This window comes from Peromyscus maniculatus, chromosome 7 (assembly GCF_049852395.1).
Source record: "Peromyscus maniculatus bairdii isolate BWxNUB_F1_BW_parent chromosome 7, HU_Pman_BW_mat_3.1, whole genome shotgun sequence".
NCBI lineage: Eukaryota > Metazoa > Chordata > Mammalia > Rodentia > Cricetidae > Peromyscus > Peromyscus maniculatus.
Window position 1 is genome coordinate 112,280,071 of NC_134858.1, and position 22,879 is coordinate 112,302,949.

At 49.9% G+C, this 22,879-nt stretch overlaps 1 protein-coding gene and 1 pseudogene across 1 annotated transcript in view; one reads left to right on the top strand and one right to left on the bottom strand.

Annotated features, from left to right (window-relative positions):
- Positions 1 to 22,879, bottom strand: part of Gpd1l (glycerol-3-phosphate dehydrogenase 1 like) — a 43,654-nt gene that overhangs the window by 7,633 nt on the left and 13,142 nt on the right. The window contains exons 2-5 of the mRNA XM_076577294.1: positions 20,156 to 20,333; positions 16,169 to 16,309; positions 13,756 to 13,894; positions 8,746 to 8,858 (exon numbers count right to left, since the gene is read on the bottom strand). Of these exons, the coding sequence (XP_076433409.1) occupies positions 8,746 to 8,858; positions 13,756 to 13,894; positions 16,169 to 16,309; positions 20,156 to 20,333 (571 nt within the window). The remainder of the gene's footprint in view (positions 1 to 8,745; positions 8,859 to 13,755; positions 13,895 to 16,168; positions 16,310 to 20,155; positions 20,334 to 22,879) is intronic.
- LOC102926250 (ubiquitin-ribosomal protein eL40 fusion protein pseudogene) lies at positions 16,492 to 16,920 on the top strand (annotated as a pseudogene).

Consider the following 22,879-nt stretch of genomic DNA (forward strand, 5'->3'; position numbering starts at 1 on the left):
TGATGGTGACATGATAAACCAGCCCTAGGAATTACTGATCGGGGCTGAGTGGGGAGAGCAGAATCTTTCATGCTGCAAGGGGCCACACCCAGGCCTGTGAGGTCCTGACTCTGAGGCATGGGCTTACCCTCCTGTCTCCTGGATGAGAGAGGGAAGAAGCGGGACTCACCGCTGAGGCCCAACCCCCACACATGGTGTGTGCCCTGTGTGTCACTGATTCCATGCCTAGGACATTTGTCCTCTCTCTTCCCAGGTTGCAGAGACTTCCTCACACTCCAGCAATTCTGTGTCATAGGGACATGTCTCCACGTTTTCTCAGAGGCAGAGGGAGTCCAAGGGCAGGTCGGGAGGAGAGAAACACCAGCAATAGCAAGGGCTAACCTTAGCTCAGTGCTAGAGTGCTTGCCTCGCCAGTGAAAGGCCCTGTTGTAAACACTAAAAATAAATAAATTTACACCTCCCAGATTCTCACATGGTGGCCCCTTCATCAGGCACAACGAAGGATGAGGAAGCCAGGCACACCGAAGCTTGCCAGGAGACACACCATGCCCGCAGGCCCAGTGAGCAAAAGACACAGAGAGGCCTCCTCAGAGTCCAGGCAAGGGCTTTCTCACAGGAAGAGCTGGCCCATGAACCAAAAAGCTTTGGCAGGCTTCTCTGTCAACTGGCTAAGCTGGGCAGTATGAGGCCTCACGCCCAGCCCAGCTCTTCCGGTCGCTGCACTCAGAGAAAAGGCAGACAAGGAGGAGGGCAGAAGGGAACCGGCTGTGAGTCCTTCCCAGCAGGACCCTGGGCTCTGCAACCACCTCAAAGCTTCCAGGAGTCACTAACTTCCCACCAGGGGGCCTTGGACAGGCCAGCTCTCTTCTAATAGGACCCTGGACCCCGACCCAGCTAAAACACCACAGTGAGCCAGCTAGAGCATGTTTGAACAGAATTTGAGCAGATGTCCTTTGAGAAAGCTCAGCTATGAAAGTTATCATTATCCCCCTTGCTCATGCAAATCTGCTCTAAACTAGCCACAGGTAAAAATACCGTGGGTTTCGGAAGACCGGTGTGTTAAAGCCTTCCCCAGGTCCCAGGGTGGAGCAGTGCTCAGAAGCAGCCCCCCACCTGGAGGGGCGGTTTCTTCTGCGGTGCATCGGGCCAGGCAGACGGGGCTCAGTTCTACTCTTAACCTTGCACAGAAATACAAAACCGGGCTGGGATGTAGATTCGCTGGTAGAGTGCTTGTCTAGCAAGTGTGAAGCCTCGTCTTTGATTCCATCCTGAACTAGGTGTGGGTGCTGCATACCTTCAATCCCAGTGGAGTCAGGAGGGTCAGAAGTTCAAGGCTGGGGCTGGAGAGATGGCTCAGGGATTAAAAGCACTTGCTGCTCTTCCAGAGGACCTGGGTTCAGTTCCCAGCACCCACGTGGTGGCTCACAACCATCTATAACTCCACTTCCAAAGGACCCAACACCCTCTCCTGGTCTGCTGGCATGGCACACACAGGGATGTGGGAAAGCACCCAAACACATAAAATATTAAAAATTAAAGGAAAAGCTGGGCAGGAGTGGTGCACGCCTTTAATCCCGGCATTTGGGAGGCAGAGGCAGTGGATCTCTGTGAGTTTGGGGCCAGCCTGGTCTACAGAGCTAGTTCTAGGATAACCAAGCCTGTCTCCAAAAACAAAAACAAAGAAAAAAGAAAAAGTTCAAGGTCATCAGGCACATATGTCGTTCAAGGTATCATGTTCTCCCTCCCCCAATATTGATCTCTCTCTACATATTCACATATGTATACCATGCATGGGTATGTACAGACATCAAACCAGAGGGCAGTCCATGCCACTGCAGGTCACACAAACACTCCATCATGTAGGTAGAACTATCCTACATACCCAGGGCGGCATCCCCCCACTTCTGGAAGTTGAACAGCCCACCTGGAGGTTGTCTGGACTCTTGCTTTAGCCATCTCAAGAGTCCTTCCCTCAACTGGCCTCTGTGAGAATCTGGAGAGTCTACAAAAGCCACCCAGTCTTGCGGTCACAAATAAGCCACATGGCATTCTAGAACCAAATAATTTTTCATTTAAAATGTTATTATTAGCATGTGTGTGATGTGTGCATATAGGCATGCACATGTCACAGTATGCGCGTGGAGGTCAGAGGTCAACTTTGTGGACTCTGTTCTCTCCTTCCACCTTTATGTGGGTTCCAGAGAGTTCTGTCTTTAGGCTCGGGCAGGGACTGCCTTTACCCACTGGGCCACCTCACTGCCCTGATCTTTCTGATAATGGAAACATGACTCAGGTTCAGACTACACGAGTCCAAACTGAGCAGGTCTAGCTAGGACAGAAATGATTCCACACAACCATTGATACTGGAGGTAAGTGAGCAGAAAAACAAACGAGACATTTGGATGAAAGGAAATTAAAGACTGGCCAAAGTATGATTGGTTGTGTAACAGATGAGAACCAGCATGTGTGCCAGGCAGGTGGGTATGACAGACGAGGAGCACATGCAGACCGACAGACCGTTTGACAGACTAGGGGCACAGGCAGACAGACAGACCAACAGACTGTTTGACAGACCAGGGGCACAGACAGACCGACAGACCGTTTGACAGACTGAGGTCACAGGCAGACTGACAGACCGACAGACCGTTTGACAGACCAGAGGGCACAGGCAGACCGACAGACTGAGCAGCCTGTGGTGGTTCACATTAGTCATCAACGTGACAGTCTCTGGAATCACCCAGGAGGAGTGCCTCCAGGCACCCGGGAAGGGATCATCCTGACTGGGTTAACTGAGGTGGGAAGACCCCCTCAGTTAACGGGGTGGTACCATCTCTGGGATGAGGGCCCGCACTGAATAAAAAGGAGAAAAGGAGCTGACCACCAGCATCATCTTTCTTTGCTTCCTGACTGCAGATAGTGTGACCTGCTGGGGCCCCGTTCCTGTCACTTGCTGCCATGACCCTTCTGCCATGATGGCCTAATCCCCTGGGACTGTGGGCGAGAATAAACCTTCCTTTCAGTTGCTCTCCTCAGGTTATTTCGTCAGAGCAATGAGGAAAGTAATGAAGACAATATGATTAGTCTGCAGATCGGCCCCAGCAAAGGAGCTAGCCAGGCCAGAGCACCAGAAGGTGCCATCTGCCATGAGAAGCCAATGTCACAGCCAGTGGACCACACTGGGGGGGGTGTGCCTAGAGGATGTATAGCCAGGCCCCACCTCCTGTTCTTTGCTGCCCGAGCATGTGCAATGTGATCAGCCAGCTTCCTGCCCCTGACGCCATGTCTCTCCCGCCATGATGGATTCCACCTCCTGGAACTGTAAGCCGACACTGGCCCTTTCTCCCTCAAGTTGCTTTGGTCCAGTATTTTATTTTACCAACAGGGGAAGAAATTAATACGTGGTCTTTGCTGACTAAACCTAAGATGCAGCAGCACTATACAAATCAAACAGGCCCATGTCTCTGAGGTATTGCTTGCTGCTTTAAAATGAAGTCTGGAGGCTGGAGAGATGACTCAGAGGTTAAGAGCACTGACTGCTCTTAGAGAGGACCCAGGTTCAATTCCCAGCACCCATTAAGCAGCTTACAACTTCTGTAACTCCAGGCCCAGGGGATACGATGCCCCTCTTCTGGCTTCTGCAGACACTGGGCATGCATGTGGTGTGTAGACATACATGCAGGAAAAATACCCATGTGCATAAAGTAAGTAAAGAAATAATCAGCATGCCCTTGTAGTTTTATGTACACTTATATCCTTTTCCTGAGGTTGCCAAGTCTTTTAGAGTAGAGTTTCTGAAGGAGGATAATCCTGGGTGTGCTGGCAGCTGCCTTCAGTCCCTGCACTGGGAAGGTAGAGGCCAGCCTGGTCTATGTAGTGAGTTCCAGGTCAGTCAAGGTTACACAGTGAGACACTGTCTTCAAAATAAATAAAGATGTATAGAAGTGGTTTGCGGACATTCTAGGCGAGGTAATTGCAGGCTCTTCACCTTCACCTGTACCTAGGGCTGTATTTCTCAGTGCAATGTTATTTGTATTACTTAGGTGATATTCTCTGAACATGTAAAAAATAATAAGAGAGCACCGTGGAGCTGTCTCAGTGGGCAAAGCATTTGAGCACAAATGTAGCCGCCAGCACCCATGCATAAGCAGATTCGTGAGTGGGTGCCTGGAGCCCCAAGTTTGGGGATGGAAACAAGTGGGTCCCTGGAGCTCAGTGGCCGGCCAGTGAGGCAGATTGGAGAGCCGCAGACTCAGTGAGGGACCCTTCTCAGAAATAAGGTGAAAAGGGCTTGGAGGAGACACCCAATATCAACCTCAGGACTCCCGGTGTCCGTGTGTGCACAGGCATGCATACCTGCAAACACAGATCACATACACACAGGGACACATGCAAAGTAGATTCTAACTGAAATCCTCAACCACTAACATAATTTCTTGAGTGTTGGACGCAAACAAAGAAGCCCAACACCTCTTCCAAGGACCTCTGTCATTCTTTTTCTTACTCTGTTCTGTAATGAGGGCACAGCCAAGCAACATGGGCTGGCCTCTCCAGTGGCCAGGAGCAAGCTAGCCCCACAGAACCAGCGTGAAAATAGCTTTCCACTGCCCGAGTCTGGACTCTCACCCTTCTGCCGAAGGGGAGGGGTGAACACCGGGAGGGAAGAGCACCCAGGCAGGACTGTGAGCAGAGGTGGGGACAGGGATGGTGGCGGTGAGAAAGGACGCACGCTCAGGTCATTCACTCTGGATTCTGTTCTCCTCATCTGTGCCATGGGGTACCATGGCTGGATTCGGCTAACAGTGAAAGTCCCTACTTCTCGGTTTTTAAATCTCCAGTCCTGACGCAGGCTCAAGGGATGATGGAAAGCCACTGGGGAAGAGTAACAAGGGTCCCCGGGTCCCCCTCTGCCTTCACCTCCCTCTATCCTCTGTCCTGCAGGCATGAATGCCCTGCCAGGAGCACACCGACCCCCATTAACAGAAGCTTTCTAGAACCATCCATCTAGAATCTTCTCACCCAGCACCCTTTGTTCCAGGCAGTTCTTCACATCATCTCCCCACTGCCACCCAAAATATCCAGTCACTGAAACCGGCTTTGTGCAGCTTCTGGCTAATGCTGAGCAATCAGGCATTCATGGTGTCCCCGCTGTCAAGTGGTCATTAGTTTAATAGAGGACTATTAAACGCCATAAAAATCTCACCCAATATAAAGCCGCCAAAGCCAGTGCCTTGATGACTGTGGGCAGAGCCTGCCAGCACATAACTGGAACAGCGTCCCCCATGCATAGAAACAGACGCACACTGCCTGGCAGACCAAACTTTAGTTGGTCAGAAGTCTTTAAACGTGCATTGTGTTTTGTGACCATACAATGTTAATTCTAAAAAGTGGTTTGAAATTCTGACTAGAAAAGAGGATGTAGACTTCCTGAGAAAGAGGGGTAGGTGCTTTTCTTCCGACTTGCACGTTCCCTTTGGCAAGTCTCGTTGGAAACAGGCAGTTGGATGCCAATCACCGGGCACCCTTCCCAGCTGTTCCAGCTCCAGAAGCAGTTTTGGATTAAATTGCTGGGTATTTGGGTATTTACATTGAGAAGTCAAGGGGGAAGGGAGGCTGGCTGGCCTCCAGCTTCCTATGTAGCCAAGGCTGACCTTGAACTTCTGATCCTGATGCCTCCACCTGCCCAGTGCTGGGATTATAAGTATGCACCATCATGTCTGGCTTATGTGGTGCTGGGATGGAACCCAGGGCTTCCTGTATGCTGGGCAAGTATTTTACCAAGAGAGCTGCATCCCAACCACTCCCGATCATTTTTAAAAATGACCTTTATTTAAGCCAGGTGTGGTGGCACACAACTTTAATCCCACTACTCCGGAGGCAGAGAGGCAGGCAGATAGATCTCTGTGAGGGCAGCCTGGTCTACATATCGAGTTCCAGGACAGCCAGGGCTACATTGAGAGACCCTGCCTCAAAAACACAAACAAGAAAAGAAAATGCCATTTATGTATGTATGCATGCATGTATGTATGTATACTTATTTATTTAGAGTGTATATATTTAGTGTGTGTGTGTGTGTGTGTATACTACTGGGCATGAGAGGCAGTCAGAGGACAACTAAGAATCAGTTCTCCCACCACACGGACCACAGGGACTACCTGAGGTTGCCAGGCCTGGCAGAAGGTGGCTTTATCCAGAGTCATCTCACTGGCCCATCCTCCTCCATTTTGCACCCTCAAATAGGCAGAGTCAACCAATTCTGATGCTGAGGAGAAAGATCACGGCAGCAGCTGTTGTAGCTCTGCTTCCTCAGACTGTCCCCCTGCCCCCCAGGACAGAGGGACAAGTGTAGAAACATTTCCCTCGACCTATGCTTTTTGCTTTGGTTTTCCAAGACAGGGTTTCTCTGTGTAGCCTTGGCTGTCCTTGAACTCACAGAGATCTGCCTGCCTCTGCCTCCCAGTGCTGGGGTTAAAGACCCATTCTTAATTAAGATGACAGGAAACCATTGCTTTGGGGCAGTACTTCGACATGAGACCCCACAGACCAGACTTGCCAGAATGGAGTCACTCTAGCCACATCATCAGACTGACCCCTAGATCCCAAGGCTTTTCCTGGAAGCAGGAGTCTATCCCGACAGAAAGCGCTGGGCGTGGTGATAACACTCAGGACTGGGAAAGAGGGGGTTCCAGGCCAGTCTGGGCTACATAAAAAGTTGAAAGCCACTCTGGACACTTTGATTAGATGCTATTTCAAAATAAAACCTAAAAAGGCTGGGGGTGCATCTCAGTGGCAAAGTGCCTGCCTTGAATTTGTTCAAGGCCCTGTTCTCAAAAAAGGAAAAAAGGCTGGGGTGTGGCTCAGCTGGTAGTGTTTGCCTGGCAGGCACGAAGCCAAGATTGGTCCCTAGCGCCACCTACACCAGACGTGGTGCACAAGCCTGTAAGCCCAGTGCTTAGAAGGTGGAGGCAGGAGGGTCAGAAGTTCAAGGTCATCCTCAACTGCATATTGCGTTGGAGCGCAGACAGGGCTACTAGAGGCCCTACCTCAAAAACCCAACAACCCTAAGCCAACTGCATCCATTTGTTGCAGTAACTGTAAGTAGCCTGGTGCTGCTGACCAGGTTTTCTCCCTTGCTCTGTTTCCTGGGCTTTTGCTCTACAGAATCCTCAGCCCTGCCCCGCTGACAGGACATAGTTCTTCCTGGCAGATGCAAACCGCCTTCTGCACGCTTGGGGCTGGAGGCCGATTGACCAAGTAATTAAATTTGTTGTGATTTTTTGTCTCCTGACAATCCGTGGTCACTGGCCAATCGAAACTGCTTCTTTTCACTCTAGGGAACAAAGATACACTATTCTTTGAAGGAAAAAAAAACCCTCTTGTCAGCCAGCAGGAGACAATTCTTCCACGGAAAAAGAATGAGAGGCCAGTGGAGTGGAGCGAGAGGAAACAAATTCCCACTCAAGATAACATCTGGGTGAGGAAGGAGACCGTGAAACCCTGGAGCAGCCAAACACAGGTGGCCGTCAAGGCAATCACCTCAGGGAACAAGATGCTGGAGCTGGAGAGAGCCCAGGGTTCAGAGCACTCACTGCTTTGGCCGAGGACCCAGGGCCCATTCCCAGCCCACATGAAGCAGTTTACAACCTTCTTTCTATACTTTAGTTCCAAGGCATCCAGCGCCCTCTTCTGGCCTCTGCGGGCCCTGTATGCATGAGGTACACAGACAACTGTGCAGGCATACACATATACACATAAATAAAAATAAATAAAGTGGGGGCTGGAGAGATGGCCCAGTGGTTAAGAGCACTGGCTGCCTTTCCAAAGGACCAGTTTGATTCCCAGCACCCACGTCAGGGGGCTCACAACCACCTGGAACTCTTGCTCCTGGGGATTCCATGCCTTCTTCTAGCTTCTGTGGGCATCTGTATGCATGGGCCCATTTTCAGACTGACACACACATAAATAAGAACAAAATCTTAAAAATAAATAATATGTGTTCAGAAAACAAACAAACTACAATTTGGGGCTAAAGAGACGATGGCTCAGTGTTTAAGGGCAGCTGCTGTAGCACAGGTTTGGTCCCCGGCACCCCAAGACAACTCACAGCCATCTGTAACTCCAGTGTATGTATATATGTGTATCACATGCATGTCTGGTGCCACAGAGATCAGAAGAGGGCCTCTTCTGATCTCTGTGGCACCAGACATGCATGTGATACACGTATATACATGCAAGCAAAACATGCACACAAATAAAAGTAATTTAAAAACTTAAAAAGAAACACAATTCATTTTTATTTATAAATAAAAGTAACGAGGCAGAGCCTACCATCCAGGAAAGAGGAAAGTCAGGAGCCTGTGACGAGAGCATGTCATGGCTGGGGGGATGGCTCTGTGGCTAAAGCATTTGTCATGGAAACCTGACAACCTGACAACCCTAGAACCCAGTGAAACTGGACACAGCAGGACACATCTGTAATCCCGGTCCCAAAGGACGATCCTGGAAGCCTGGGCCAACTGGTCTGCTGTACCCAAAGGTGAACAGTAGATAGGCCTTGTCTCAAACCAAGTGGAGTCAAGGACACACACTGGTCATGTTCTGACTTCTGCGTGCACACACCTGAACACACGCACACACAGATGAACCAACCAACCAACCAACACAGAGCCCACTCTCCACTTTCGACTGCTAGCGTTGGCCCAGCCTGCAAACCTCCTCCCCTGGGTGGGATGCCAAGGCCGGCTTTACCTTCAGAGCACCACAAAGCTCCACCGTGTCTGCATCATCTACCACGGTGATTCGGAAGTTGGGTGTCTGCAGCAGCTCTTTGAACAGGAGGCCGTTCTGCATCACTTTGCTACCTAGAGGAGGGTTAGAAGAGCAGATTAGTGACGTGTCCTGTGTCCACTTCTACACCTAGCGAGGTTAAAGTGTTAGCTTTTATTACAAAAGTAACATGGGCTCTTCACACACACACACATGAACACACACACACACACACACATGAACACACACACACACACACATGAACACACACACACCACACACACACCACACACACACACACACACACGAACACACACACACACACACACACGCACATACCACACACATACATGTACACACCACACACACACACACATGCACACCACACACGCACATGCACACACACACACACACACACACACACGCACACACCACACACATACATGTACACACCACACACACACACACGCACACACATGAACACACATACGCACTCATGAACGCACACATGAACACACACACACGCACACACGCACACACCACACACACCACACACACACACACACCACACACACACACACACACAAAGGCACACACACACACACACACACACACACACACACACACACACACACACAGCTATGGACACAAAACCACAGCTCTCAGTGAATGAGAGTTTCAAATGAGTGACCACGGCCAGGAAAACAGACTCGGGCTGCCCCAAATACCGGGTTCCACCATGGCAATATTCTCATGAGCCATTCATTTATAGTTCCAGAACAGAAGCCAACTGCTGTGGGATGGTCTGTATGTCAAACTGCTCTGACTGGTCAATAAATAAAACACTGATTGGCCAGTGGCCAGGCAGGAAGTATAGGCGGGACAAGGAGGAGACGAATTCTGGGAAGTCAAAGGCTGAGTCAGAGACACTGCCAGCCACCACCATGACAAGCAGCACGTGAAGATGCCAGTAAGCCACAAGCCACGTGGCAAGGTATAGATTTATGGAAATGGATTAATTTGTTATAAGAACAGTTAGCAAGAAGCCTGCCACGGCCATACAGTTTGTAAGCAATATAAGTCTCTGTGTTTACTTGGTTGGGTCTGAGCGGCTGTGGGACTGGCGGGTGACAGAGATTTGTCCTGACTGTGGGCAAGGCAGGAAAACTCTAGCAACAGTCAAGAATCAAGACACTTTTCAATAGATGGTTAGGGCTGGGTGGGGGTGGCGCACACCTTTAACCCCAGCACTTAGGAGGCAGAGCCAGTGGATCTCTGTGAGTTTGAGGCCAGCCTGGTCTACAGAGTGAGATCCAAGACAGGCACAAAGCTACACAGAGAAACCCTGTCTTGAAAAACCAAAATAAATAAATAAATAAATAAATAAATAAATAAATAAATAAATCCCACAAACCAAAAACAAACAAACAAACAAACAAACAAAAACCACAACCAAAAAACAAAACCAAATAGACCGGTAGGACACCAGGAGGTTACAGTGGAGTGCAGAAAGCTTTGTCACAGGCTTCAGGTGCCACTTGGTGACATCTTAGCTTTCGGGTTGGCAGATGCCAGTGATCTGAAGTTGATGCATTCCAAAAGGTTTTACCCAGTAGTCACGGGATGTTAGAGCAGACACACAGGTAGCCAATACGTGGCTGTAAAGGGGGCTAGAGACAGATAATTGGGTCTATGCACTCCAAATCTCTTCAATAACTAAGTTCAATCAAGTCAGTCGGCCTTGCCAAATTTTTAACACAGGCATGGCTTTTTTTTTTTTTCAGGGTACACTTCAGTTCAGATAGCAGAAGTAGAAAATAATGATATCTCTTGCCTAGCACTTGGGAGGTTTAGGCAGAGTATAGGAGTTCAAGGCCAGCCTATATCACCTAACATTCTGTCTCAAAAATCAAAAGCAGTTGTAGGCTGGCAAGGTGGCCCAGTGGTAAATGTGCTTGTGTGAAAGCCTGGTGACTTGCGTTCCATCCATGTAAAGGTGAGGGGGAGAGGCAGCTCCACAATGTCCTCTGACCTCACATGTGCCCTTGGCACAAACACCCACCCTACACAATAATCATTAATTCTGAAAAAAAGAAAATTTATACCATAATACCAGAACCAATTATTTACAATTCAACAAATGACATCTGACATACATTTTTAATTTATTAAACTTGAAAAGTTTTTCTAGAAACAGAATGTAAGAGCTGTATGCATTTTAGAATCTGCTGTTCACAAATGCTATCAGATAGATACGCAGCCAGAAAACCTGCCTCGGTCACGGCCATGCTCCCCTCCTCCAGAGCAGGACTTGAAGTGCCCAGTGCTCCTTGGCTTTCATGCACTCAGCTGCTTTTATTCTTATGTGTTTTGGACACTTTGATTAAACAGTAGTGTGATGGCTATTCTTGGTTGTCAACTTGACTATATCTGGAGTGAACTATAATCCAGAAATAAAGGGCACACTGTGATTAGATCTTTTTTTTTTTTTTTTACTTTGAAACAGGGTTTCTCTATGTAGTTTTGGTGCCTGTCCTGGATCTTGCTCTGTAGACCAGGCTGGCCTCAAACTCACAGAGATCCACCTGGCTCTGCCTCCCAAGTGCTGGGATTAAAAGCGTGTACCACCACTGTCCTGCTATAATCGGGATCTTTAGGCAAGAAGACAATATGGTGGAAAGATCCATGCCTTTAATCCAGACCTTGCCCCAGAAGGCACACCTTTCACCTGGGCCACACCTTCTGCTGGAAGTCTGTATAAGGACAGCAGAAGAAGGAAAGGTTGTTCTTTGCCTGCTTGCCTCACCTCGTCAGAACTTCCGTTCCTTTTTCAGGACCCCAGCAGACTAGCTGTGACACCCAGCCTCGTGGGACATCATAGCTACTAGATTCTTGGAGTTTCCATTCATAAATCATTCCAATAGATTCCCTTATGTATATTTAGAGAGATTCATTCCATAAATTCTGTGACTCTAGAGAACACTGACTAATATAAGTACCGTCAGGTGTGATGACATGCCTTTAATCCAGAGTCTGGATTAATTAATTAATCCAGAGGCAGAGGCGGGTGGATGTCTGTGAGTTTGAGGCCAGCCTGGTCTACTTAGTGAGACCCTGTCTCAAAAAAAATGAAACAAGGCAAACCATTAGAAACCAATCCTGGCGATCCATATGTTAATTGTAACCCTAGTGTCTGTGAGGCTGAGATAAGAGCCATGAGCTCCCGGTTAGCCTGGCTGCATGGAGAACCTGGTTTCAAAAACAGCAAGCCGCAATAATAGCAACAAAGTAAAACCTTACCCGTAATGCCCCATGTGAAATCTGTTCTGACTGGTGAGGTGCGGTGGACTAGGCAAATCCCCTCCCCAGGTTCTAACTCAGGACCTCAGGCCACAAGCTGGCTGCAGCCACCAGGACACTGGAAAACCCCAGAAGACTCTAGCCCCAGGCTCTGCCTGTCTGGAGGTGGGAGACCAGCTGTTCCCAAGCTTGCCTGCACAAGGCACCACCTGGGAGCTTTAAAAACACAGGTAACCAGGCCACGACCCAGATCCACTAAATCACAGCCCGGGATGGAACAGAGTGGCTAGCGTTTGAGACTCCCTTGGGGGTTCGGACAGGAGCCAGGCTTTCAGATCTTTGATTTAACCTTCGCCAGCTTCCTTCTGAGAAAAAACACCAGGTACTCCCAGGACGGCTGCAAAGTTAAGTAAGAATCAGAAAGAAAACAGCCTTGGTGGGAACGAGGCTCCAGCCCCATAATTATGAAGTCAGCTGACACTTTGTGTGTGTGTGTGCGTGCATGCAAGAATGTATGAATGTGAGTATGCTTGTGTACGTGTGTGTGTCTTGTCTGTGCAAAGTACTTGCCTGTGTGTGTGGAGGCCAGAGGTGGGCGGTCCCCCCATTCCATATTATTTTTCAGATCACATATATGTCAGAAACAATGTTAGATATCTAGGGTGTGCGGCCCTAACAGGACTTCTGTGAATAAATACGGAGTCATATTAGCTTTAAAAAGCACACGGGTTTGGTAAAATCAGGTGCATGGAAGGCATGTTCTCCACCAGGGGGCAGCAGCACACACTATGACAGCATTGCCATCTGGTGCTATCAATTAACGCCAGTTTCCCCCTCCATAGAATTCACAGTGAGCTGATACTCCTGACTCTACAGTTAAACATCCGCTGGTCCTTAATGTCATCAATCCAGAGACCCGGAGGCTGGCGATGGAGCTCAGTGGAGAGCTTAGCATGCCCAAGGCCCAGCCTATCAAACAATAAGGTGAGCTCAGTGCTTTTTATTTACAAATGTATGTGGGTATTTAGCCTACATGTCTCTGTGTGCACCATGTTTGTGTCCATAGAGGCCAGAGAGGGCACTGGATCCCCTGGAACTGAAGTTACAGGCATTTCTCAGCCTCCATGTAGATGTTGGGAACTGAACCTGGCTCTTTTATAAGAGCAATAAGTGCCGTGCCGTCTCTTTGCTCCCCCCACCCCCAGCTCTTTTAGAAGTAGGGTCTCTTGTGGATCCTGGAGCTCACTGATTGGCTAGGCTAGTTGGCCAGTCCTTGGGATCCTCCAGTCACTGCCTCCCCGTCCCTGATTCTGTGCCTGCTTTTTTCATGGGCACGGGGAATCTGAACTCAGGTCCTCATGCATGCTCAGCAGACTCTTACCTATTGAACCATATCTCCAGCACCCTCTACCCTGCTCTCTACTGAGACAGGGTCACAGGTAGCCCAGGCTGGCCTCAAATTCACCATGTAGCTGAGGCTGGCCTTGAACTCCTAACCCTCGTGCCTCCACCTATTGGAATACTGGAATTACAGGCTTGAGTTCATAGGTAGAGCATGTGTGCAGCACATATGAGGCCCTGAGCCTCCAGCACCAGAGCAGGGAAGAGAGGCAGAACCAAGTGTGGGCTGGGGAGCAAGTGGGAATAAGACAGGTTAAGCCCCAGCACCGCCAGGGCCCTCTGCGGCCTCACCAATGGTGGTCTCACAGAACTTCTCGGCAGCCACCTCACTGGCGATGTTGGCCCCCATCAGCACGCTGATGTCGATGCCCATCTTCTCTCTGATGATGTCGGAGATGAGCTTCAGCCCTTCAGGGCCCTCATCTATGCCCTGGAAGGATGCAGAGGAGTCAGGGGGACTGCAAATCAAAGAGGCAAGAGACACTTGTTTTATAAGTAGTCTTAGCTGGACGCGGTGACTCACACCTACATCCCATCATAGCTATAACCCAGCTGAGGCAGGAGGGCTGCTCTGAGTTCAAGGCCAGCCTTGGCCATGTTGGGAGTCAGCCTGGGATACAGATGAGACTCTGCCTCTATCTAATCCATGTGAAAGAATAGAATGAAGCCACTCGTTTTGGTAAGATGGTGTGGAGGCACAGAGGTCCCTGTGCTCACATATAAGCACTGGGGGAACCAGGAATGAGAACACACGGGGTTGTCTTATCAAACTGAGAGATATGTAACCTCTTTCCTGTCCAGAAGGCTGGGAACAGACGGGGTTAACAGCCTGGTGACCTTTGCCCTCTCTGTGTGGTGAAACCACACCAGATCCTCCCCAGGCCCTTATCTTGAGCTTGTTTTTCTCAGTCAATCTGGAGAACCAATCTTTGTGGAAAATGTCACGTGTACTTTACAAAGAGTTTTGATGTAGTCACGTCTTAGGCTTTATTGTGTACACAGGATTGAGTTAATTATCACCAGGAAATTTTGTCACCAAATTGTGCTATGCTTAAATATGCCTAAAATAAACATGCTAAAATATGCCTAAATATGCTAAATTTTAAATATGCTAAAATATGCCTAAAAATAAATATGCCTTATAAAAATAAGAGGGCAAAGGTCACCAGGCTGTTAACCCCGTCTGTTCCCAGCCTTCTGGACAGGAAAGAGGTTACATATCTCTCAGTTTGATAAGACAACCCCGTGTGTTCTCATTCCTGGTTCCCCCAGTGCTTATATGTGAGCACAGGGACCTCTGTGCCTCCACACCATCTTACCAAAACGAGTGGCTTCATTCTATTCTTTCACATGGATTAGATAGAGGCAGAGTCTCATCTGTATCCCAGGCTGACTCCCAACATGGCCAAGTTGGGGTCAGATTCTCAAAGTTTGAACCAACACTGGCTACTGAATCATGTTGAACCAGACCGCCTTCTTATCTCTTGAGAATCGGCACTCTGCTGGCCATGGTGTCTGCAGAGACCCCTACAATGTAGTTGAGGTTACTTTGCAGAATGGGAGCTCTGGCCTGGAAGGCCCTGAGAGCACACAGGCCCAGTGGCACCTTCCAGGGCTCCTGGAGGCTTCCAGGGAGCAGGCTACTGGGGTGACAAGGGAGACCCTGATGCTGCACAGAGGGACTGGGCCCGTAGCACACGCTGTCCCCAAAGTCAGCATCAGGAACCAAGGAAGACTCCAGTTTAGTCCGATCCATCACCAGCAAGTGGAGAGTGGGCGGCCCCTTGAAGAGGGCAACCACATCGTCATCTGGTTCTGGGTGCACGGGTGTGGAACCTATGACCAGCTGAGGCCACACCAGCTGACCCAATTGGAAGGTGACATAAAGGTTCTTTTCTCTAGGGTAGGAGAGATAGATCTGTGCTTGGTTCCAGCTCCAGGGGGACCCGACGCCTCTGGCCTGTGAAGGCACCTGCACTCATGTGTACACACCCATTCTTAGACACACACACCTAATTAATAAAATAAATCTTGGCTAGCTACTGCATTGGCTACTCTCATAAGAGGCAGGGTGAGGGTCTTCTCCCCAGGTTCCTCTTCTCCCATTGGACAGAACAGCTATCCTGAATGCTGTCAACACCTCACTCAATTTTCTTTTACTGAATTAATTTTTACTGTATATAAGCGGTTTGCCTGCGTGTATGTCTGTCCACCTTGTGTGTGTAGTACCCAAGAAGGCCAGAAGATGGCATCAGGTCCCCTGGAATTGGAGTTAAAGACAGGAGCCTCTCGGTGGGTGCTGGGAATAAAACTTCAGCCCTCTGGTATGCATAAGGGGATGGATTCCAGCATCACAAAACAGACAAAACAAAACAAACAAAAAGAAAACACAGGAAGCCAGCGGGTACCAGCATTCCACATTCTCTACTCTGGTCTGCTGGGATGCGAGCTAGCAGCCGCCTGAATGCCGCTGCCTCCACACAGCTGTCCACAGCCATGCCTGCCTGGCCTCCTTGGCCATAAGGGACCACCTTGCCTCAAACAGTGAGCCTGAATAAATCTCTCCCTGCTTCCTGTCAGGTGTCTAGTCATAATTGATGAGAGGTGCCCGATAGACCTTCTCAAGCAGAGGAAAGAGGGAGTGAATTCTGGAGGAACCCGGGTCCAGGGACCCGCCTCCTGTCTGCTCTTCCTGGGTGGTTACCTTGATGAGCGTGATGCCTAGGGCCTTCTTGGGCACCCTGCCCGTGATCTCATCGCAGATCTTGTGAATGAACTGGTGGGGGATGACGAACACCAGCAGGTCTGCATCCTGCACAGCCTCACTGAGATTCGGGACAGCAACCTGCAACAAAATGGGGGACAGATAACCCCTGCAGAGGTCCAGTCAGCCCACACCCTCACCCCTCCAGAATGCACACTCACTGCCGTGAGGTACTGCCGTCTCTGCCCCCATTTGTTCTAGGAAAAGGATCCTAACATGTCCTTTTAGTTAAGTGTTGCTTGCTCTTTCTCTTTAATGAGGCGGCTGAGCAGACGCCAACATGCAGATCTTTGTGAAGACCCTGACAGGCAAGAACATCACTCTAGAGGTCGAGCCTAGTGACACCATCGAGAATGTCAAGGTCAAGATCCAAGATAAGGAAGGCATCCCACCAGACCAGCAGAGGCTGATAATTTGCCAGCAAGCAGCTGGGTGATGGCCGCACCCTGTCAGACTACAACATCCAGAAAGAGTCCACCCTGCACCTGGTGCTGCGCCTGCCTGGTGGCATCCTCGAGCCGTCCCTTCGTCAGCTCACCCAGAAGTACAACTGTGACAAGATGATCTGCCGCAAGTGCTATGCACGCCTGCACCCCCGTGCGGTCAACTGCCGCAAGAAAAAGTGCGGCCATACCAACAACCTGCACCCCAAGGAGATGGTCAAAAAAGCTGGGGCCGTACCTGGCCCATGACCCCGGAACCATGGGGGGGGGAAGTGTTGCTCAATTTTAAAAATTACAACTTTATTTACTTATTGGGGTGTGTGTGTGTACATGTTGTGGCATGCATGTGGGGGTCAGAGGGCAACTGAGGTCTCTCCTCTGTGTAGGTACTGGTGATTGAACTCAGGTCATCAGGCTTGGGTGCAGACACCTTTACCCACTGAGGCCTCTCATCTGCCCTGTTGTTCTTATTACTGCTTTTTGAGACAGGCTCACATTTATTGCCCAGGCTACCCTGGAAGTCACCGTGTAGCCTAGGCCATCCTCCTCCCTCAGCCTCTCTTTAATCCTGGGTACCAAACTGTTAAGGCCGAAGGATCAGGAGTCCTAAATTATCTTTGGCCACACTGCAAGGTTGAGGCTAGCCTGGGCTACACAAGGCTGTCTCAAAAGGTCAAAAACCAAACCAAACCAAAACCCCACTGATGTATATAGACAAACGGATTTTAATCTTGATGAGAACAGTGTTTTTAAAGACTGGCAGAGCTCGGTAGACAAAGGCGAGAGAGACAATGAAGAGCAACTCAGAATGTGCTGTGGTCAGTGACTCCCGTGTCACACCGGGGCCAGCTGAAGAGCCTTCGCCTGGCCACGCTCCAAACACGAGGTCCTGGCGGAGAGCAGGGAAGCCAGATCGACCACTGCTCTCCAGTGACAGGGAATGACAAGTGTCCTCTCCATTCAGGTCTAGGGAAGCCGCACTCTCAGGCCAGCCAGCTGTTGTTAGCCAGCCAGTGGTGAAAACGGCGTCCAAGACGGGCAGTCGCCGTCCTGAGCGGGGGCCCTCAGGCAGGACTAGGTGTGCGGTGGGTTAGGACCCACGAAGGTAGACGTGGACTCTGAAGTCATGGCCTCAGCGGTAGACATGCACAGCAGTGCCGGGCTAGGGATGGGCTCAGTTAGCAGAGAGCCTTCTCGGGGTGTGTGAAGCCCGGAGTTTGATTCCCAGCACCACAGAAACCAGGGGTGGTGGGCTGGGGAGAGGAGGCAGGAAGATCAGGAGTTGAATCGTCCTCAGCTCCATACCAAATTTGAAATCATAGTGTCCAGGGGTGCTAGAGAGACAGCTCAGCAGTTTCTGTGGCTCTCGCGGAGGACCAGGGTTCAATTCTCAGCACCCACATGGTGGCTCACAACCATCTATAACTCCTGTTCCAGTGGGTCCAGCACCTTCTTCCGACCTCTGTGGGCACCAGGCATGCATGTGGTACACAGATATACATGCAAAAGGCAAAACACCCGTACACATAAAATCTTAAAAAAAAAAAAAAAAAAGTTTGGTTAAAAGGAATCAGAGCTGGGCAGTGGTGGTGGTGCACACCTTTAATCCCAGCTCTCGGGAGGCAGAGGCAGGCGGACCTCTGTGAGTTTGAGGTCAACCTGGTCTATGGAGCAAGTTCCAGGACAGCCAGGGCTACACAGAGAAACACTCAACCCCCCCGCCCCCCCCAAAAAGTCCAGCAATCCTGTGTATGTACCTTCTTCTCAACTCACAAGGAGACAGGTGCTTAAAATGAGCCTCTAGGCAGTTACAGAAGCCAGAGGGGAGAGGGCCTAGAGGGCAGAGAGGGCCATTCACGCGTTGTGACCTTAAGGTTCCAGTCCTGGGTACACATGGCTCCAGGAGCACTATAGAGAACAGAGGTCACATAAATGTCCACTCCAGAGAGCAAATGGTCGTCTGGATGCAAGACACTAACAGAGCCCTAGGAGTGGGCCTTGCCTCCCGTCTACGTTCAGCATGGCAGGGAGGTGGTCGACGAGGACGCCCTGCTGCCGCTGCTGTATCTGGTGCTTGCTGCTCCTCCGTTCACGCAGCACACAGGCTCTTGCTCCTTAGAACCATCCCCCGCTCGGAGGATTCATATTAAGATACCTGGCCCCAGGGCACAGATTTATTATCTCAGCTACTCAGGAGGGTGAGGCAGGGGGATCGAAAGTTCAAGTCCTGCCTGGGCAACACAGGGAGATCATATCTCAAAATAAAAAGGAAAAGCACCATTGTAGGTAGCCTGGGTACCTAGAAAGTCAAGAGCGGAAAGCCGGAGTTACAGGCATGGAGTAGATGGAGGGAGCAAGTTCCCTGGTGACTGGCATAAGGGAAGAGCAGGACAGTGAGGTGCCTGGCCCACAGAGAAGGCGCCAGCCTGGACCACACAGACCCTCTCTCAGCCTCCTAACTCCCCTGCCTCAGTAAGCAGGTAGGAAGCCCTGGGTTTGACTCTCAGCACAGCATGACCTAAAGCAGTGGTGCTAGTGCCTGGGAGGTGAGAGCAGGGAGACCAGAAAAGTTCAGTGTCATGTGTGTGTGAGGCCAGCCTGGGCTACATGCAGTGTCATAAGTGTGTGAAGCCAGCCTGCGCTACATGCATGCATGTCGTGGGGTGGGGGAAAGGCCTAAAAACTCAAAAGAAACTAATGTTAATTAACTAACGAAACTATCAATGGAAAGGGCTCTAATCCAATATGGCTGCTGTCCTGGTAAGAGGGAGTAATGAGGGTGGGTGGGGTAGCTGGATGATGGTTAAGAGAACTTGCTGCTCTTCCAAGAGGACTGGAGTTTGGATCCTAGCATCTCGTAGTTCACAACTGTAGTGGGTGGCCATTCCAGCTTTGATCTGGAGGTTCCAACCCCCACTGAGACTCTGGCAACTGTCCAGGGCCTACAAGGCAGGGCCAGGGGAGGCGCCTGGGGACCCGAGATCTGGATGGGCCAGCGCTCTCTCTGTGCCTGGACTCTAGACGGTGGAGGTTGACCGAGCAGAGCTCCAGAGAACACCACTGGACTGCGATACTTCTTCCCCAGACCCCGCAACCTACCTATCTCTTCATTTGTTATTTTATCCACTAAATAAACCTTCCTTTTAACTACGTGGAGTGGCCTTAATAATTTCACCAATACACAACCTCCTGTAACTCCAGCTCCAAGGGAGCCAGTGACCTCTTCTGACCTGGAAGCACACCCGGGCACAGAGCACACAGGCACACATTTTTAAGAGGTAGTAACAACAGTTTCCACGGAAGAAACACAGGCCCTGTCTCAAAGAACAAACTGACCAGAATCCAAGAAAAGCAGAGCCAGTCAAGTGACAATGGAGACCGGGAAAAAGGGAGGTCACTTGGCCTAGTCCGGGTCCCCTTGCCGCTCGGAGGATCACAGCCTGGAGAGTGAACCAAATGTGCCCCCGCCCCCACCAAGTCTTACCACATTTTCTGGCAGCTTGTGTCCGGGGAGATATTTCACGTTTTCGTGGTCATTGTTGATGATGTCTGTCAGCTTCCTCCCGTTAACGGTCTCTTCGAAGACCCACATCTTGACTGTGGAGGCGAACTTCTGCAGGTTCTTTACATTATTTCCAATGATTTTTGCAACAGCTGATCCCCTGTAATGAGACCACGGAAGAGGGGAAAAAATTAAACTTATTTGAGAAGAGAAAAAGCATTTGACTGAAATGCAGGAGTCTTGCGTTTTGATTCTGAGACCTCTGAATCAGCTCAAGGTAGTGACATGGGGACTCAGTTGTTCTCATAGGAAGTCCCCCCTCAACCAACCCTATTATCAGGAAAATGCCAGCATTTGGTACAAAGTTTCAAAATAAAGCAGAAGCTTGGGGTGTGGCTCAGTCAGTAGAGTGCCTGCCTAGCATGCACAAAGCCCTAGGTTCGATCTCCAGCTCTGCTTAAACAGGAGTTGGTGGCACAAGCCTGTCATCTTGGCACTAGAGGGCAGAATCAGAGCAGAACTTCAGGGTCATCCTTAGCTACATGGAGAGCTGAGGGAAGCCTGGGAGACGGGAGACCCCGTCTCAAAAAACCAAAACACTCCTGAATCTACTGAGACCCAACCTATCTTGGCAAGTGTCACAAGTGGAACAGAAATTCTGGAAAAATATGGGAAGGCCCTAGAGGGGGTTTGGAGTCTGTAACGAGGCTTCGCTATATTTCAGATCAATCAAGGAAATTAAAATATAGCCACTGTGAAATTAACTGTGTCCCGATAAACTGCAGCAGGGCCATCTCTGTGTGAGAATGGAGACGCCTCCACAAAAGGAAACAGGGCATAGGGTGGGTCCCCACACTCACACCCCACATCTCCAGATGGCCTCCAGCTCCCAAGTTCCCTTCCTGCTTTGATATCCAGTGACCGAGTTTTAAAATCCTAAGTCATTCCCACAGCCCTCGGTGGCCCAGGGCTGTGGCAGGGCTGGTGGTCCTGGCCACTGTACCCTTGTGTCAGGCTGTGATGGGCACCTGAGCTGAACAGCTTCCGTCCGTGGAGTCTGAAATGAGAACTGGTGTGCAGAGAAGGCTCCTGGTGTGGACAAAGGGGTAAGGCCATGGTAAAGGAAGGAAGGAGGTGTGGTAGTCCCTCCCTGTAACTCCAGCATCTAGGAGGCTGAGCCAGAAAGATGTCCATCACGGACACAGTGGGTCCCAGGCCAACCTGGGTGACAGACTCAGACCCGATCTCAAAACTCAAGCAAAGATGATGAAGAACCCTCGAGAATTGTAAGATTGTGTATGCTCACAAGAGTGTGAGGGCACACCTGTGTGCAAGTGTGCAAGCAGTGCTGCTGGTGAGAGACAGACAGAGACAAGGCGGTGGGCGGAGGCCTGACTCAGGTATGTGGACCTTGTCTTGGGGGAGGCTCCAGATGGGCCTCGCCTGGGAAGGGGCTGAGCAGCCTCAGGGAAGTCCCTGGAGTCAAGGCCAGTCCAGAGTATAAAACCAACTCCCCACCCAAGCAAGGATTATCTTAAGCCTTAGGCCTCAAGACACACACTAACTCAATCAACTCTGCAATGTTCTGCAAGTGAAATTTGTGATTCCAGTACTGGGAGGTGGAGCTAGGGGGAAATCAGGCATTGAAGGTCGTCCTCGGCCACCTTGGGAGTTGGAGGCTAACCTGGGCTACAAGAGACTTCTTTTAAAAAATAACAAAAAACAAAAACAAAAACAAATGGGAAATAGGTAGGAGGATATCTATGAGTGTGAGGTCTAGGTCAGCCTGGGACTACACAGTGAGACCCTTTCTTTTCCTTTTCTAATTCCTTTCTTCCTTCCTTCCTCCCTCCCTCCCTCCCTTCCTTCCTTTCTTCTGTCCTTTCTTCCTGCCTTCCTTCGTTTTCCTTTCTTCCTTTCCTTTTTTAAAGATTTTTTGAGACAGGGTTTCTCTGTGTAGCTCTGTCTGTCCTGGAACTCGTTCTGTAGACCAGGCTGGCCTCGAACTCAGATATCCACCTGTCTCTGCTGGGATTAAAGGTGTGTGCCACCACCACCACCACCACCACCACCACCACCACCACCACCACCACCACCACCACCAAGCTGTGAGAACTTTTCTTAAAATAATAACAGCAACAACAAACCCAAACTAATACTAAGCAAAAACCCCAGCCAACCAAATAAATAAGGGCGCTGGAGACATGGCTCAGTGGTTAAGAGCACTGGATGCTTTTGCCGAGGACCCAGGTTCAATTCCCAGCATGCACATGGTGACTCACAATCACCTGTAACTTCAGTTACAGGGGATCTGCGATGCTCGCTTTTGATTTCAACTGTACCAGGCACATATATGTGGTAAAGCAGGGAAAACACCCACAGGCAAAATAAGAACTATAAAAATAAGTCAGTGGAATATGGGTGGATTTTGGGTATAAGGTCTCAATACCAGTCCATAGGAGAGACACATTGTCCCCACTTCACAGATGAAAAAATGAAGGCTAAGAGAGTACAGATGTGACCCATCTCTCCCTGGGGAGATAGAAACAGCTGCTTGCTACCAACGGGACACCAGTGACAAACCAAAGCAGATTCCAAACCCAGCCTGGGGGAACCACTGGGTGTATTGGGCTTCTTTATATAGTGAGGGGATAATTATGGGAGCATGGGTGAGCAGAAAGCCACATCCTTGTAGCTAGATTTTTC